Source organism: Episyrphus balteatus, chromosome 1 (genome assembly GCF_945859705.1).
Source record: "Episyrphus balteatus chromosome 1, idEpiBalt1.1, whole genome shotgun sequence".
NCBI lineage: Eukaryota > Metazoa > Arthropoda > Insecta > Diptera > Syrphidae > Episyrphus > Episyrphus balteatus.
In genome coordinates, this window is record NC_079134.1 from 148810186 (window position 1) to 148826148 (window position 15963).

The 15963-nt window shown below is 31.5% G+C and overlaps 1 protein-coding gene across 1 annotated transcript in view; it reads left to right on the forward strand.

Moving 5' to 3' along the window:
* The first annotated feature begins 319 nt into the window (after positions 1 to 319).
* LOC129906785 (G protein alpha o subunit) overlaps positions 320 to 15963 on the forward strand; it is a 196810-nt gene continuing 181166 nt past the window's right edge. The window contains exons 1-3 of the mRNA XM_055982706.1: positions 320 to 656; positions 729 to 942; positions 11142 to 11423. Of these exons, the coding sequence (XP_055838681.1) occupies positions 11306 to 11423 (118 nt within the window). The 5' untranslated portion in view covers positions 320 to 656; positions 729 to 942; positions 11142 to 11305. The remainder of the gene's footprint in view (positions 657 to 728; positions 943 to 11141; positions 11424 to 15963) is intronic.

The following is a 15963-nucleotide window of genomic DNA, read 5'->3' on the forward strand; positions in this document are numbered from 1 at the left end:
AGTAGTAAACTACCACCTACAATGGAACAGTTCTAATAAATACATCTGTGTGAAAGCGATTCAAAACTCTCCACCAACGTTCACAGCAACATTCACTAGTGAACACAAAAAGTTTACAAATTTCTATAAATTCACGACTTGCTTCACAAGTATGTACTATACCTTAAATCAAATGATTCAAATCAAAAAGAAAAAAATAATGTAAATTCTCTGCTGAATGCATTCATTTTCATCACCCACCATCGCATCTACTACAATTTTTCCATCATCACACACATCGGATTCCCGAACGCTTCATTGTGTACATTTTCCAAAACTGTCAAACGTTCGATTTTTTTCCACCCTAAAAAAAAGTTGCTTTTTTTTGCTTGACCAAGTGCAAAATATAAAATCCTCGATATTTTTTATGTTAAAAATCCAATTTTCAAAATCAAAATTTACGGGCGGCAATAAAATATACATCTAATTTATCAATTATTAAGATAAATAAATATATTAAAAAGTGAACTAAAATACCTTTGAAATATTGAAATAGAAAACCTCCCTCTCTCACCAATAAATTCTCATCAGAAGAAAAAAAAAAAAAACGTCGAATACATCAAGAATCATCCCGATCATCGGCTTTTTTTCGTTCCTTCCTCCTCTCTCTGTGTTGTGTGTGAGTTTTTTTTTGCAAAATCAAATATTTTAAACAAAATAAAACTAATTTAAACAAATTGTTAAAATAGGTTTTTGGATTTGTTTGTGATAAGCGCGATCCCGGTGTCCAAAAGAGTGAGCATTTCTGTGAGCAATTTTTTTGTCAAGTGAAATCAGAAGAACCCAGGAATCCCTTTAGTGTGTCCCACCCACTTTTTACACACACACATTTCATTTTGTTAAAGGCTTTTCAAACTCGTCGTGTTGACAGCTGCCTGCTCTGCTTGCCTAAAGAGTCTCCTGGTGAGTGTACATCAACTATCTTTAAAACGAATGTTGCTTTGATATTATTTCCTATTTCTCGACTTTAGAATACACCCTTTTTTTTTTTTACTATGAAAAGCGATGAAGGAGGTGACAAAGTCTCTTTTCTATTTTTTCTTTAATTTAAAAACAAATTATTACTCATTTTGATAGAATTGTCTTAAAGATGCTTTGAATACCGGCAAACGGCAAGGTTTTGAGAGTGGATTTAGATAAGATAACCTGCTGCCAGTGGGTGCATTTTTATTTTCTTAGAACAGTCAAAAACAAGACTTAACTTCCGTTCAAGCAGAATTTGTTTTTTATGTATTTTATTTCAATTTCTTTCTTTTCTTTTTTTCCAGTTGGATATTATTTTGTTGTTTGTTATCAGTTTGCGAAATTCTATTTAAAGGTGCACGACGTCATCGTCATATTGTCGTGGTGGAGCGTAAACTATATAACAGCAAACAGCTGCTAGGGATTTGGGAATGGAATTTCTTGTTTAGATTGTTTGAGATACATGCAATTTTTTTGAAAAATGGGAAATTGAAATATTGATTGCATTTTTCATAAACAAAAAACAAAATTTTGTGTTTTTGAATTTTTATAAAAGAGTTGCACCAAAAAAAAGTTGATAAAAGGTTTTGGGATATGGAAGTCTACCATATGCTTAGGGTTTTATGTTTAAGTTGTTTTGCGAATGTCTTGGCCAAGGGCGTACACAGAGAACTTATTAAGCTGAATTTTTGTATACATGTATTTTTTTTATTTCGCCCAGGTACGCCTTATTTTGGCCGATGTTAACCGACAACTTTAAAGTTGAGGTCACTTGAACTTTAAAATTGAATTATATTTCTTTTATGTACCCATCCACAAACGTCAAAACTCCTACGATGATTTGCCGCCTATCATACTTAATAACTCTCGACTTGATATCGTTACAAAAGTCAAAAATTTGGGTGTAATCTTTAACAGCAACTTGTCCTGGAACGATCACATAACCACATTGTCTCAAACGTATATGGATCTTTACGGAGTCTTTCCATCAGTAGGGAGTATTTGCCAACACCAGTTAAAATTAAACTCGTCAAGGCACTATTATATCTTACGGATATGAAATTTTTGCTAATTTGGACTCTGAGTCTCAAAGAAAACTTAAAGTAGCTTTTAATTCGGCAACGCGGTATGTTTTCAACCTACGTAGGTATGATCACGTCTCAAGTTATGTTAATCGTATTCTAGGTTGCACACTTGAAATATTTTTGAAATTCCGAACACTAAAACTTCTAATCAAGCTTATTATTACCAAGAGTCCTGAGTATTTATATGAAAAGTTATCCTTCTCGCGGTCTACACGAAATCTTTCAATTATACCAAGTTTGTATTCATGTTTAATATCTGCAAGACAGTTTTTCGTCCACTCTATTTCCCTGTGGAATAATATTCCATTTTCTATCAGGCGAGCATTTGAACATAGACACTTTAAAAAAAATTTCTTTTCTTATCTAAATAATGAATATTGAAAAATCCCCTTAAATTATTTAGCAAGTTCTTTTTTATTGTAACTAAGTATTAAACATTATCTTTATAACAATGTACTAGCTGACCCGGGCGACTTCGTTAAGCCTCTTCTGCTATTTACTTCCAATTTTAGAGTGTGTCAATCTTTTCAAAAAAAAAAAAAAAAAAAAAAAAAAAATCGGGTCACAACATCAAATATAGGTCTTTATACGAGGGTGGTTTGAAAAGTTCTCGGCCTAACATAGATGGTGTTGTTTAAACAAAATAATTTTAATTACGCAAATAGCCTAATATATATTATGATTGTATGTTAAGTTTCATTAAAATTGGTCAAACATTTTTATCAGTGCAATTTTTTGTTTGAACTTTAGATCCGGTAAATCTACTGAAGATCATATTTTTAAAATGTGCTGTAATTAATACAATGGTATTGAACAAAATCAATCAAACATGGCACTTTTCATTGATATGACCAAAGCGTTCTTCATGGTAGACCATAATTTGCTATTAGTCAAACTTTATAATGCAGGTTTTAGAGGTTCCATTTATGAGTGGTTTAAAACTTATTTGGTAGGTGGAAAGCAAAAGGTACTTGTTAATGGAGTTTTTAGTAGATCGCTTGTTATACAGAATGGTGTTCCACAGGAATCTGTATTGGGTCCATTATTGTTTCTTATTTATATGAACTCCTTATTTCATCAAAAATTTAACGGTAAACAAATCGCTTTTGCTGACGACATAGCTTTCACGTACACGGAAAAAACACCTTTCGAGTGCATAGTTAGGATAAATGAGGACCTTCAAACGCTCAGAGTCTGGTTTGCAGTTCACAAGTTAATAATGAGTGAAAAAAACTAAAATGATTAATTTTGAAATATCAGGATGCACCTTTAAAGATTACGACGTTTCCTATCATTCATATGATTGTAAAAAATTTAGTTTACCGCTACATATATGTGGAAAAGGCAATTTTGAAGGTTCCAATCTTTGTTCAAAAAACTGTTTCAAAATCGATTCTGTTGATTCTTTTAAATATTTAGGTGTACACATCGACAAAAAACTTAACTGGAAGTGTCATATTGAAACTGTAAAAACCTACCTCACACTCGTAACTCGTAAGATGTATCTTATAAAACCTTACTGTTCACGTAGTGTTTTGTCTATGATTTATTACGAACTTGTTAATTCAAAACTACAATACGGTATAGTTAGCTAGGGGGGCGTTTACATGAACACTTTTGGGTCCCTCTTAATTGCTCAGAAACATATAATACGAACAATTTGCGGTAGAAATCGACTCACACATAGCTGGCCTCTTTTTTGTGATCTTCGCATCCTGCCACTTAGACATCTATATGTTTTCAAAGTCTTGAGAGAATTTTTTATACAAAGTGGCAATGTTCCGTCTAGAAATTCTTCTATATTTAACTTGCGAGTTAATAATTTAGCACTCTTCAATGTTCCTTTGGCACTCAGATCACATTTCACAAACTTCTATCTAACTACTTCCGCTAAACTTTTTAATAAGCTTCCCTTATCAATCAGAACTAATGGTATTTTTAACTCATTTATAAAAAACGTCAGATCATGGCTTTTTACTATTGACCTTAATGATATTGAGTTACTATTTAGAGTTACGTCCTATAGGTCGTTTCAAATCAAAAGTCCTGACTCTGAGTTTATTTTCTCCCTTCCAATAAAATTGAGAGCAAATAAACTAAAAACTCAATTTTATTGGCTCATTGCGACAAATCAACTCAAAAATAATAACAAATCATGCTTGTTTGAATGAAAGAAATGCTAGAGAAAAAAATAAACAAACGAAAAATCTGAATTTGTTTATTAATGATTTCTATGGTGACGACTCCAAAATAATTGAAAAATAAAAATAAAATATTTACCCAATTATACAAATGAAAAGATGGGAATAGAATTTTAATTTATGAATTGCTTTCATATAAACTGGACATTTCTGGTCCATCTTCACCTAGTCCTATAACAATGTCTTCGGCAAAGTTATCCCAACTGCCTTCAGATGATAAATAATTAAATAATTGTATGTTTTTTTGTATTGCACGCGGATATGGAGTGATGCAAGCCCGGGAGACTTGCATCCGCTTTCTGAGGCTTACCCAGTGAATCTCACAGACGGATCAGTTAATTAAAATAGGGATATCAAGAACTGTTCATTATTTTATCGTAATTTTAGAAAAAGTTCAGCTGTCTCATAAATGCTTCCTTCCAGTAAGCGAATGAGTTTTTTTTATTTTTGCTCAATTTTCCATGGGACTTTAGATTTGAAACGACCTATAGAATCAAATAATTGCAAAAAGAAAAAAAAAAAAAAAACAAATAAATAAATAAAAACACACACAACAAAGATTCTCCTGTACTTATAAAAATAATACTTATGTCGTTTTCGATTGGAATCACTCAAGGATTCACTCATTCTGAAATCCAATAAAACAGTTTGAATCACTTCCACTCAATTCTGTTTTTTGTGTTTGTGTTAGTTATTCTGTGAAATTTTTAATGTCAAATATAAATTAATTTTTTTTTCCTTCAAATGAAATATTACAAATTAATTTTCAAAAACGGTAATATTCAGCTAATAAATGGGACAGTTGGTTTGCAGAATATTTTAAGTAAGTATATAATGCATTTATTTGTTTAATTACAGATAAAAATAACATTTTGAATGAAAAACCAAAAAAATTAGTGATTGAGTGATTATTTTGACTTTTAAATATTCATGTATTAGTGCTTCTGGATTTGATTCTGATTTTAAATCGAGAAGAGAATTTCTCTTCTGAGAAGCGTTCTTGCTGTCATTTTTAATTCAATAAAACGGTTTCAGAAGACTTCCAAACGCTTCCGAACGCTTTTGGACGTCCAATCGAAAACGACATTAATTACAAAAAATCAACTAATTTAATATTGTAAATTATTTCTCACTTCTGAATTTAAAATTTTAAAACTTATATATAAGAAAAGCTGATAGTACCCCATGTCAGTTATTCTCAGTTAAAAATTATTTGTTGGATCAATCAACACTAACTTTACTAGTTATAGATTGTTTCTTGTTATAGTATTCTTTTTTCATAATTTAATTATATCATTGTATGATATAAAATTTTTGTTAATTGGATTTAAGTGAAAATGAATGCTGAATAAAAATTGAAAATTGACTTATCTTTTGCTAATAACGAAAATAAAAAAAAAAAAATTAAATTAAAGTTGTTATTAAAATTTGGCCAAAAAGAATATGACGCCAAATCAAATTAAATAAGACTTCTATTAGACATTGGGGGAATATGCACCTTCATATTCCACGGTCAAAAGTTGGCAGCCTTATTTAAACATGGCAGACAGAGCGTCGAAGATGATCCCAGAAGCGGAAGCCAACAACATCCACCTCTTCAGAAAACGTCGACAAAGTCCATAAAATGGTTTTAGACGACCGAAGGTTAAAATTGCGAAAAATAAGCAAGACCATGGGGATCTCTTCTGAGCGATTTTATCACATTTTGACCGAACAATTGGGGTCGAAAAAACGTTTGGCAAGGTGGCTGCCGCGTTTGCTTAAAAAAGAACAAATATTCAATCGAGCTGAAATCTCTAGAGAGAATTTAAACTCCATTTACTTCGATTTGGAGTACCGAACTACCCCCTTATTCAGCTGATTTGGCACCAGCAGACAACTACCTCTTTCCAAACTAAAAAAAAAAAATTTCTGGACGCTAATTCTTCACCAAAGAGGAGGTGATTGCTGAGTCGGAGCTGTTTTTTGAAGAGTTGGAGGAATCGGCCTATAAAAAGGAAATACAAGCACCAGAAAACACATGAAATGAGTGTATTGGCATAAGAAGAGAATTTGCAGAAAGGGATTAAAAAAAAGTTTTAAAATTTATTGCGTTTTATTGGTCACGCAGAGAACTTTTCAAACCGGCCTCATAAATAAAAGAATGTGTTTTTTTTTTAGTTCCACTGATGGCATTATTAAGATTGTTGGCAAATAAAATGACAGAGCATTAGTTCCAGTATTAAGAATATGAAATAGTACAAATTTAGCCTATTCATATAAGTTGAAAAACTAACTTTTTTGAACCCCGTGAAAACAATATAAAGCCGTGACTTAAAGCTGCCTGTTTTGTTATTATAACGCATAAGACTATAAACCTGCATACTCTCATTTTGGTTATACCTCCACTCTTAAAATTTGCTTTTTTACAGATTTTGGCTTCGTTTGCACCAAGTAGCAAAATCGTGTAGAAATTTAAATTACTAAGACGAAAATTTGTAATTTAACCCTCTGTCGACACACGGGTGCGAATTTGGCAGGAAAATAATAAAAAAATTACGATTTTTGAAAAAAAGTGGTCACAAAAAAGTCTCTTTATAAGGATGAAAATATTTTTTTTTCGGAATTGTAAATACAATATTCGAATTCCTCGGAATATTCTACATCAATTTCATACTTGATTCTCTGTAAAATATTGTGACCGAAAAAAGTTCTAGCGACATGAAAAAGTATAAACCAAATTCGCACCCGTGTGCCTATCACGTCACAAAAAAAGAGGTGTGCCTACAGAATGTTAAATACTGCAGCGCACAATTTAGTTTTATGAAAAAAAAAAACATATATGCACTCGAAATTTCATAAAAATCGTTCCAAAAAAAATTTTAAAACTAAATTTTGAGTGAACCACCCTAACCATTTAGTGGTATGAAAATGAATGTTGGCCGATTCTCAGACCTACCTAATGAATGTACAAAAAAAATTTCGTAAAGGTCCGTTCCAAAAAGATATACAAAAAAAATTGCTGGACCACCCTAACCATTTAGTGGTATGAAAATAAATGTTGGCCGATTGTCAGACCTACCTAATATATGTATGTAAACAAAAAATTTCGTAAAGTGCGCTCCAAAAAGATAAAAAAAAAATTGCTGGACCACCCTAACAATTTAGAGGTATAGATGTTGGCTGATTCTCAGATCTATCCGATACCGTTTCGTAGGAGTTTGGTAACAAACATTGCGACACGAGAATTTTATTTACATATGTACATACATATATTATAGATATTAGGGTTGTCCTTATTTGTAACATACAGTCATCATTCGGTTGAAAATACTGAGAAAAATGTTCCCTAATTTTTTTAGATTTTTATTTGACTCCCTTCCTCTCCCGGTTTTAACGTGAAATTTTCGTGTCAAACATATGCTGTGATTTTTATAGACAATTTTTTTTTTGGAAGACTAGTACCGGGAGACTAGTCATAACATAAAATTCGCAAAAATTAGAGAATTTTTGTTTCGCTATTTAGAACTAATTTATGTCCATCCACCTTGGAATTTCGGCAAAAACCAATATAAGGCCCACTTTAATGTAAATAAAGATTAACAATTTATATCACGAATCATATTAAGGCCAAGAGGCTGGTGGCGGGCGGCGGGCGGCTGGCGTGAGTCGTCAGCAAATCTATTGAGTACACCTTCTATTATTTTCTCCTCTCTTTCCGAAATCAATTTTAGGTGTACACTCATAATCATATCAATCATTTAGGTGTACACTCATAAGTATACATAATCCTGTAAATTAAAACATTCAACAGATATCTATAAACATTGATATGAGATTATTATCAACTAGGTATACCATTAAAACGATCTTCAACCATGGTTGATCTTAGCCTCTTTTTGACTTTCCTCAATGGCTAAAAGTTCGTTCAACCGAGCTTGTGGTGCACGGTAAGGAAAGGGCAATATTGAGAGTAAGTTTCATTGTCGGCAAAAAGTCGTATGCTTTTTGTGTACGACATTATATAAACCAAGGTTTTGGAGATCTTCCTCCCAAGCAAATTTTTTTTAATACCGTGTAATCGACAAAAATTTTGAATTTTTACTTAAAATCATTTAAGCTTTACTTCAACATATTCACTGAATGCAAAACATATAGAGAATAAACTGGAAAATATCAATGAATCTAAATATGAAGTAAGGGCGATTTCTTCCAAAACTCAACTGCGTTCGATGAAGGATTGTTTGAGCGATATGCTTGACGTTTGACTATTCTTGGTGTTTGCAGTTCTACTTCAACTTCTTCAGCCACCAGTTTGAGTGTTTCTACTCATGAGTTCTTTGTCATATTATTAATTGTATGAATAAGCTTGGTGCATGCAAGGAGTATATTTTGAATATACTTCGAAAAACCCACTGCCTTAAAAAAGACTTAAAATCATACATAATTAAAATCATTATTATATTTTTTTAACATGATTTCAATTGGATTTTAGAATGACAGTGATTTCCTTGCTTCTAATTTGGTATGATCGATTTTACCTACACTCTGGCACAATTAACGTTTAGACAATTCTTCGCCTATCTGATATGAAACTTTTACCACTCTTGTGTTGAGGTCAACAAAGTAGGAATAAATCAGAAATTCCAATGAAATTTTTGAATTGACAAACGATTCTCTTAGGCCTTGTCCACAATAACTATTAAGCTCCATATTCAATCTGGGTCTTCTACTTCCCTTTTTGATGTAGAGTTAGAAGTCGTGGAATTGAATGATGCATTTATGGCTGATTAGAGCATTTAGCATTAGTCGTAAGCTGTTTTTCAAATGAAACTTTAATGCGATTAGTGTGGTCTATGAAATGTATACCGATTAAATGGAATTATGTAATAACAACGGAATTCAGTTCCCAGAATTTAACGATTTAGCTAGGCAGTGTGAATCTACTAAGCTGACTGTTGTGTGTGAGCAGTTATTACTCCTTGACCTTAAGTAGATTAATTCTTGGAAGATTTAGATATACATATCAACTTATACAAAAAAAACTTTGTGATAGGTAACAAAAGAAATAATTTCATAATAAAACTTTAAACCATAATACTTAAGAGCAAAAAAAAAAAATTCCGGCTCACTCAAAGTATAATGAGGTATCGATAGCCTCTAAAGTAAATAAAGGGTGAACTTCTTAATACTATGCAGTTTTTGCACCTCTGAAGTTAAGGATTCGTAAAAAAAAATCGGGCTTGAACAATTAGACAATTTTGATGAGCACAAGCTCAAAATTTGCTTTAAACTTGGTAGTTCGGTAGATTTGTATGTAGGTACTCAACTACCGGACGAATATAAATTTTAAGTAAATATTTTTGTATGAAATTAAGTTTCTGAAAAGTCAAATGTGTCTGGTCATGGTCTGTCGAAAAACACATTTATGTGCAGCAAATTTTTTAAGTTGGTGTCAAACCAATTAAATCTGAATTCGTCAACCATTTAAAAAAAAATTAAAAAGTGATATGGGATATCTCAGACCATTTTCATTTTGGATCAATGCTTTTGGGAATCCTTGTAAGTGTATTTACAGTCGACTCCCTCTAAGTCGAACTTTCACGGGACTCGAAAATCGGTTCGACTTGGAGAGAAATTCGACTTAGAGGAAGTTCGGCTTAGTTTTTTTAGGGAGTCGACTGTATTTGTAAATCAAGCTCCTATTTAAAACTAGGTATTAGACGGATTTTCTTGATATTTGGCACAAATACATATTTTTTTGTGATATCCATGTTGTACTAGCAGTATTTCTTGCTGTGGGTGTCGAATTGTTGAAAAAAAAAACACAACAAAAGTGAAGGATACGAGATTGATGAGTTACCCAACACATGAAGTAAAAATGAGATAAAATTCTTGTGTTAAAATTATCTTAACAAAGTCTGAGATAGAATTATGACCAAATCCACTCTATCATCAACTCACATAAATTCCTCAATATCTAAACTTTCCTTGGTACCATGATTCCAAGATGATTTTTATTATTTTGCTCACATTTTTTTTTTTTTTTTACCTCAAAGATGTTTTCAGCAGAACTAAAATTATTACCTCTATAAAACCTTTTAATTTATATTGGTTAAGCGCTTTACCGATGATTAATATAATGAACGAGCTCTACGTGCGTTAAAAGTTTTCAAAAAAAAAAACACACATAGCTCTCAGGTTCACCACACAGAGTTCTAGCATCCAGCATCTCAATAAAAAAAAAAAATATGGAACCACACTTCATTTCATATACTCGTAATGTACATACACCCACAATATGCCAATGTGCCACAACGTAAGGTAGTACATTTTGAAGATGAAAAAAAAACTGCACTCTCCTTTCGAGTTCCATTCTCCGTTTTTTTTTTTTTTTTTTTTAATTTGAATTGTAATTCCAATTCCAAGTGTTTTGTGCACTACTCTGTGACTAATGGCAGGCACCTCATCGCCCATAACTACATGAGCGAGTAGTAGTATAACTCGATGAATATCAATTGCTTTTGGCTCGATCTCGGAATCATTCATGAAGTCGAACTAAATATATGTACGATGATGATGATGATGGTGAAGGTGAAGGCGGACGCTCCAAGTTCCAACTTGCTGCGATATCAATTAGTATATTTTTTTTTAATTTCATATTCTAGAACTGTAATAAAGTGGGAGCGGGTTTTTAATTAAGAACCATTTTCTTCTGGTTTTTTTTGTTTTGTTTCTTGTTTTTATTTCCGTGCAAAATGCAATTATGTCTGCCAAACTTTGTTGTTTTCCAGAATTGCGCTTGATTTTTCGTAGCTTGCACTTTTCGTTCATTTAACTCAATTTATCATTAATTAATCAAATCTTGTTTCAGGAACTTTTAACCAAATCGAAGTCGAACTGAAATCAGACACAAAAAAAAAAGAAACAAAAGAAAAAGTAAAACAAAGTGCAATATAGTTAAGCAAAAAAACTAAAAAAAAAAAAGAAAGAAAAAAACAGACAGACGGAAAAGAAAACCACCACATTCAACCAACAATGGGATGTACCACATCAGCTGAGGAACGTGCCGCCATTCAACGCTCCAAGCTCATTGAAAAGAATCTCAAAGAAGATGGCATTCAAGCGGCAAAGGATATTAAATTGCTGCTCCTCGGTAAGTGTTGTATACTTTTAGGTGTTTTTTTTCTTTCTATTTTTCTTATTTATATTAAAAAAAATTAACACCAGCGGGCGATAATTTACAAAAGTTGTATGTTCATATTAATAAAAATCTTGAATATTGCATTTTAACTGGAATTTTCCTTTACAGTTTTTTTGGTTATTTGTTTTCAAGTTTTGTTTGACTAAAAGAGATGAAGAAGAATATAGGAGGAAGCTAGAGAAAAAGTGATTGTGTATATATATACTTTTGTTGTTATCCTTTATTTTATAATATTTTGACTAACTCTTGGCCAGGATCCAAAAATGGAATATTGTTTCTATTTTTTTTTTATATTCTTGTGTTTTTCTTTTTTTGGAAGGTGTCTCTACAACTACATATTCTCTGTACAGAGTTGATAGGGGAGATTATGAGGACGATAATATTAATAGTGCAACAGTTTGTGTTTGCATGTTCTGTGTTGATCCTTCCGACATGTTGTTTGAAAATGACACATTTTGGATATTTTTAAAGATATTTTTTTATAGCGTGTTTAAAATCTTTATGGAATTTGAAATGGCATAAGAATGTTATTGTGTTGAAGACATTTTTAAAGGACAATAATTGAATTAACGCGTAGGACATGAAGAGATTGAGAGATATTTTCAAAAGAAACAATACTCAGTGTTTAAAGTTGACCTTCATCTTTGAGAAGAAAGTTAAATTTGAAAAAAGTGTAAGTTAACACTTCAATCAGTTTTTTAATTATGAATTAATTTTAGTCAGACTTGAAAACATACAACCAAGGTGGTTAAAGGAACCATGCTTCAATACTCTATTTCAATTAGTTAGGATCACTATAATATCGAATTGCTTTAAGAACGGCAATGAAAGTTAATATATTTTATGTTTATTCGCTGTTTGAATCTGTTTCGAGTTAAACAATTTTTCGGTAAATACAAGCAAATACTTTGTGGGCACAAACCCAAAACTTCGAATCAGAAAAATTTTATTATTGAGAAAAACGATTTTGGAAACTCATGCAAACTCTTGGAAACACGGGGAATGGACATTAATAGTTTAGGCTGCAAATTCACGTTTTTGGCTTAGTGCCGACGATTTCAACTGTCATCAGGATTTGATTTGCATTTTTGCCAATCTGCTTTATTATGAATATACGAAATGTCAAGCAATGTCGCAATGTTAACTATTATTTAGGAAAACAATGCAACATTTCAAGTTAAAAGGCCATAATTTACCAAAGTCCATTTAAAAATTTGCATCTAGAATTTTTGGCTTTTTTAATTGGCACTTCACAAAAATAATATTCTATCATAGAGATACCAAATTTTGACAAAAAACACAAAATAATAACATTAGTCATTGATTTTTTTGTATGCCCAATGTACGTCCAACTTTTTTTTGCAAAATATCCACCGAAAACAAGATGATGATAGAAAATTCGCAAATTTCAGCTTTTAATTTACTTTACTCAATGCAATCTCATTGAACGAGCGTTGATAAAACTTTCTGCTTGTTAACTTGATCGGTCGGTTCGATCGTCTTCTATGCAACACTAAGCTGGACAAAAATTTTAAAGATAATATACCTAAATTTTCAGTTGATTAATTGGTCAAATTGAAACTTTTTTTGTTGCAGATACCAAAATACACTTTTGTAAAGGGTTTTGGAGTGCATGAATCTGAAGTCGGAAATATTCTATCTAGTTAAATTTACAAAGGTTATCTACCGTTAGAAAATGCAAAAAAAAAAAGATTTTTGCTGTTAGTTAGGTTATCTCTTACAATATCTCTTTTTTTTTGTTCGAAATATCTTAAGAGTGTTTGGCTAATTATATGTTTTATAAAGACGACATAAGCACTTAAAAATGCTTTCTCTTTCCTGCCAAAGTAGTCCTTTAAAAGTATTTTCTTTTTCAACGAATAAATTTTTAGTAGATTGATTTTTGGTATACAGGTTGGTAAAAAGGTGATTTACATTCAGTGAAGATTCTTGAACTTTTCACTTCTCTAGGTCGTATCTGTATGACTATCTGCCTTTATCCCGACTCCCGAGCTGCAACCTAATCCTATGAAGGCAATTACTTCAAACTTCGTAGTTATGGATTTTTGGTGATTCCTAAGAGAGAAAATTAAATTTCTTTGTTTTTATATGACCAAAATGGAAAAGTTTGGTTTTCTCAAAAATGGCTCAAACGATTTTGATTAAAAAAAATACTTGTAACATATGTGACAAGTAATGTAGTACTTTTGAAATAAAAAAAATATTTTATGGACTTCTATTAACGGTAGATATTTTCCATAAAACGGTTTTTTTGCTGTCTGACTTTTGTTACGACACCACCAATTTCAATAAAAAAATTTTTGTTTTAGAAAAATTTTAAAAAAGAAAAATCATTTTCGGATTAAAAAAAAAAATTAAAACATTTTTTTTTTGGACAAATCAAATTCTGAAAACGGACCAATGAATTTTATTGAGAGTTTGTTTTAAAGCGTTGGATTAATATTTCCTTTTTAATGGATAACATTTTCTCGATTTTTTTCGAACATTTTCGTAGTTTTCGAAAAAAATACGGTTCGATAATTTTTTTAAAATAATTTTTCTATTTTATTTCTTTTTAATTATTTAAAATTTAGGGGTAATATTACCATAAAGCAAGTTCGTGCTTGGTTTCCAAATATTGCAAAATAAGCAGGTTCCTAAAAAACAAAACTTAAATACAAAATAATTGATTTTCATTAAAAAAAAAAAAAAACTAAAATTGAAAAAATTGCAATGCAAACAATGTTTAATTAAACTATATAGGTATTTTGTTTATTTTAATATTCTAATCATACACAAATTAACTTGTATCAACACTTCAAAGCTTTTAATTAGTCCCTGGTTGTGTATTCCCAAAGTATACACTCATTATAACAGTGATTGCCCTTCCTCCTATTATTCGAGAATGCATTTTAGAAAAGTTAAACATCAAAAGCTTTGCCAGAAACCTCATCTTACTGAAATTAACTTCGATATTGCATCACAAATTTCCGGGTCAATTACAATGAATTTCGATTTGAGCTCCAACACAAGGACGATGTTTGCATCATCAACAGCAGTCCAGTCCAGTCCACCTCCAACCTCAACCAACCCTTCAGATTTTATAACACCCTGTGAGCCTATAGTAGAACGAGTACATAGTTGAATTGCATTCATCAAATGCTGCCAAAAGCGGTCACATCAAAACCACATCATAAAAACGTCCCATCTATTAGAACAACGCGCTAAATAGAAACTGCTTTACATATACAAGTACGAGTTAGAGTACATAGGCACAAGTGAGTGATGGATCGATTAAACGGTAATGGAATTTCCAATTGACCACAACAACTGACCACACCTTCCCTTTTGCAAATACACGATATATGTTTGAATGAGGCGTCAGCTGGTGCCGCGTCCGTCGTGTCAGACCGTGCTTGCTGCATGTAGATTGGCACTGTCAACTGTCTGTCCGTCATATTCTCATATTGTCTGACAGGTGGCGGGCATGGGTAATTAATTATTGTGCGTGCAGGAAACACATCCAAGGATTGCGAAAAATCACAGGTGTTTTTGGCGCGAGGCCGAGAGGGTCTTTTCACAAAAAAGATTTATGGATGGTTAAATAGAAGGTGGTTATAGGTGGGGGCGGATGCATATGTGCGCATCCAAACTAATATTCTACGGAAATGTTATACATTTATTATTGTGGGCATTTTTGTTTAGAATCAAAACCTCATTAATAAATTTCTAGGGACAATTAAATTAATGAAGTCTTCGATGGAATTAATGACAGTGATCTTTGTATGGCATACATCAAACTTTAAGTGTAAAGAGTTCCCCTGATAGTCCCTTGCCTGATTGTCTTTATAGTCTGTAGCATAACCACACACCACACCACTAACCGTGTCAATTGATAGTTAGCGTTGTTTGATTTAATTTTATTGATTTCGAGGTCAATTTTGGCCAATTTATAATAACGACCATATTATACGGACGGATATGTCGTTGTTGTTGTTGTCGTCGGTTGTATTGGTTGGGTTAGGTTAATTTTAAGCGACCAAAAACGTTTATTTTTAGAAGGTAGCCATTGTTGATGACTGTTATCGTGCGACGACCTTTGGGATTGTTTTTTATTATTTTTTTTTTTTGATTAATAGAGTGGAATTGAGACGATCGATATATTAATTTAAATAAGTTCTAGATTGTTTTATATGGAAGTGAAATTTTATAAAAAAAAAATGGTTTTCTGTAAAATCGGTTTACGAACGAAATTTTACGTGATAACGTGATAATTTATAATTTTTGAAGCTAAATATTATAAAAAAAAGCGAAAAAAATTAATTAAAATTAATTAAATTATAAGCATTTCTCATTATTTAAATTTTTTCAAATGCAATAAATATACAAAAAAACTTATACTTTAAATAAACCTTATATAGATATCATCAAAAGAGTTAAACCATATTTTGTCTATTTATTTTGTAAAAAAATATAAAAAGGATTTCTTTTA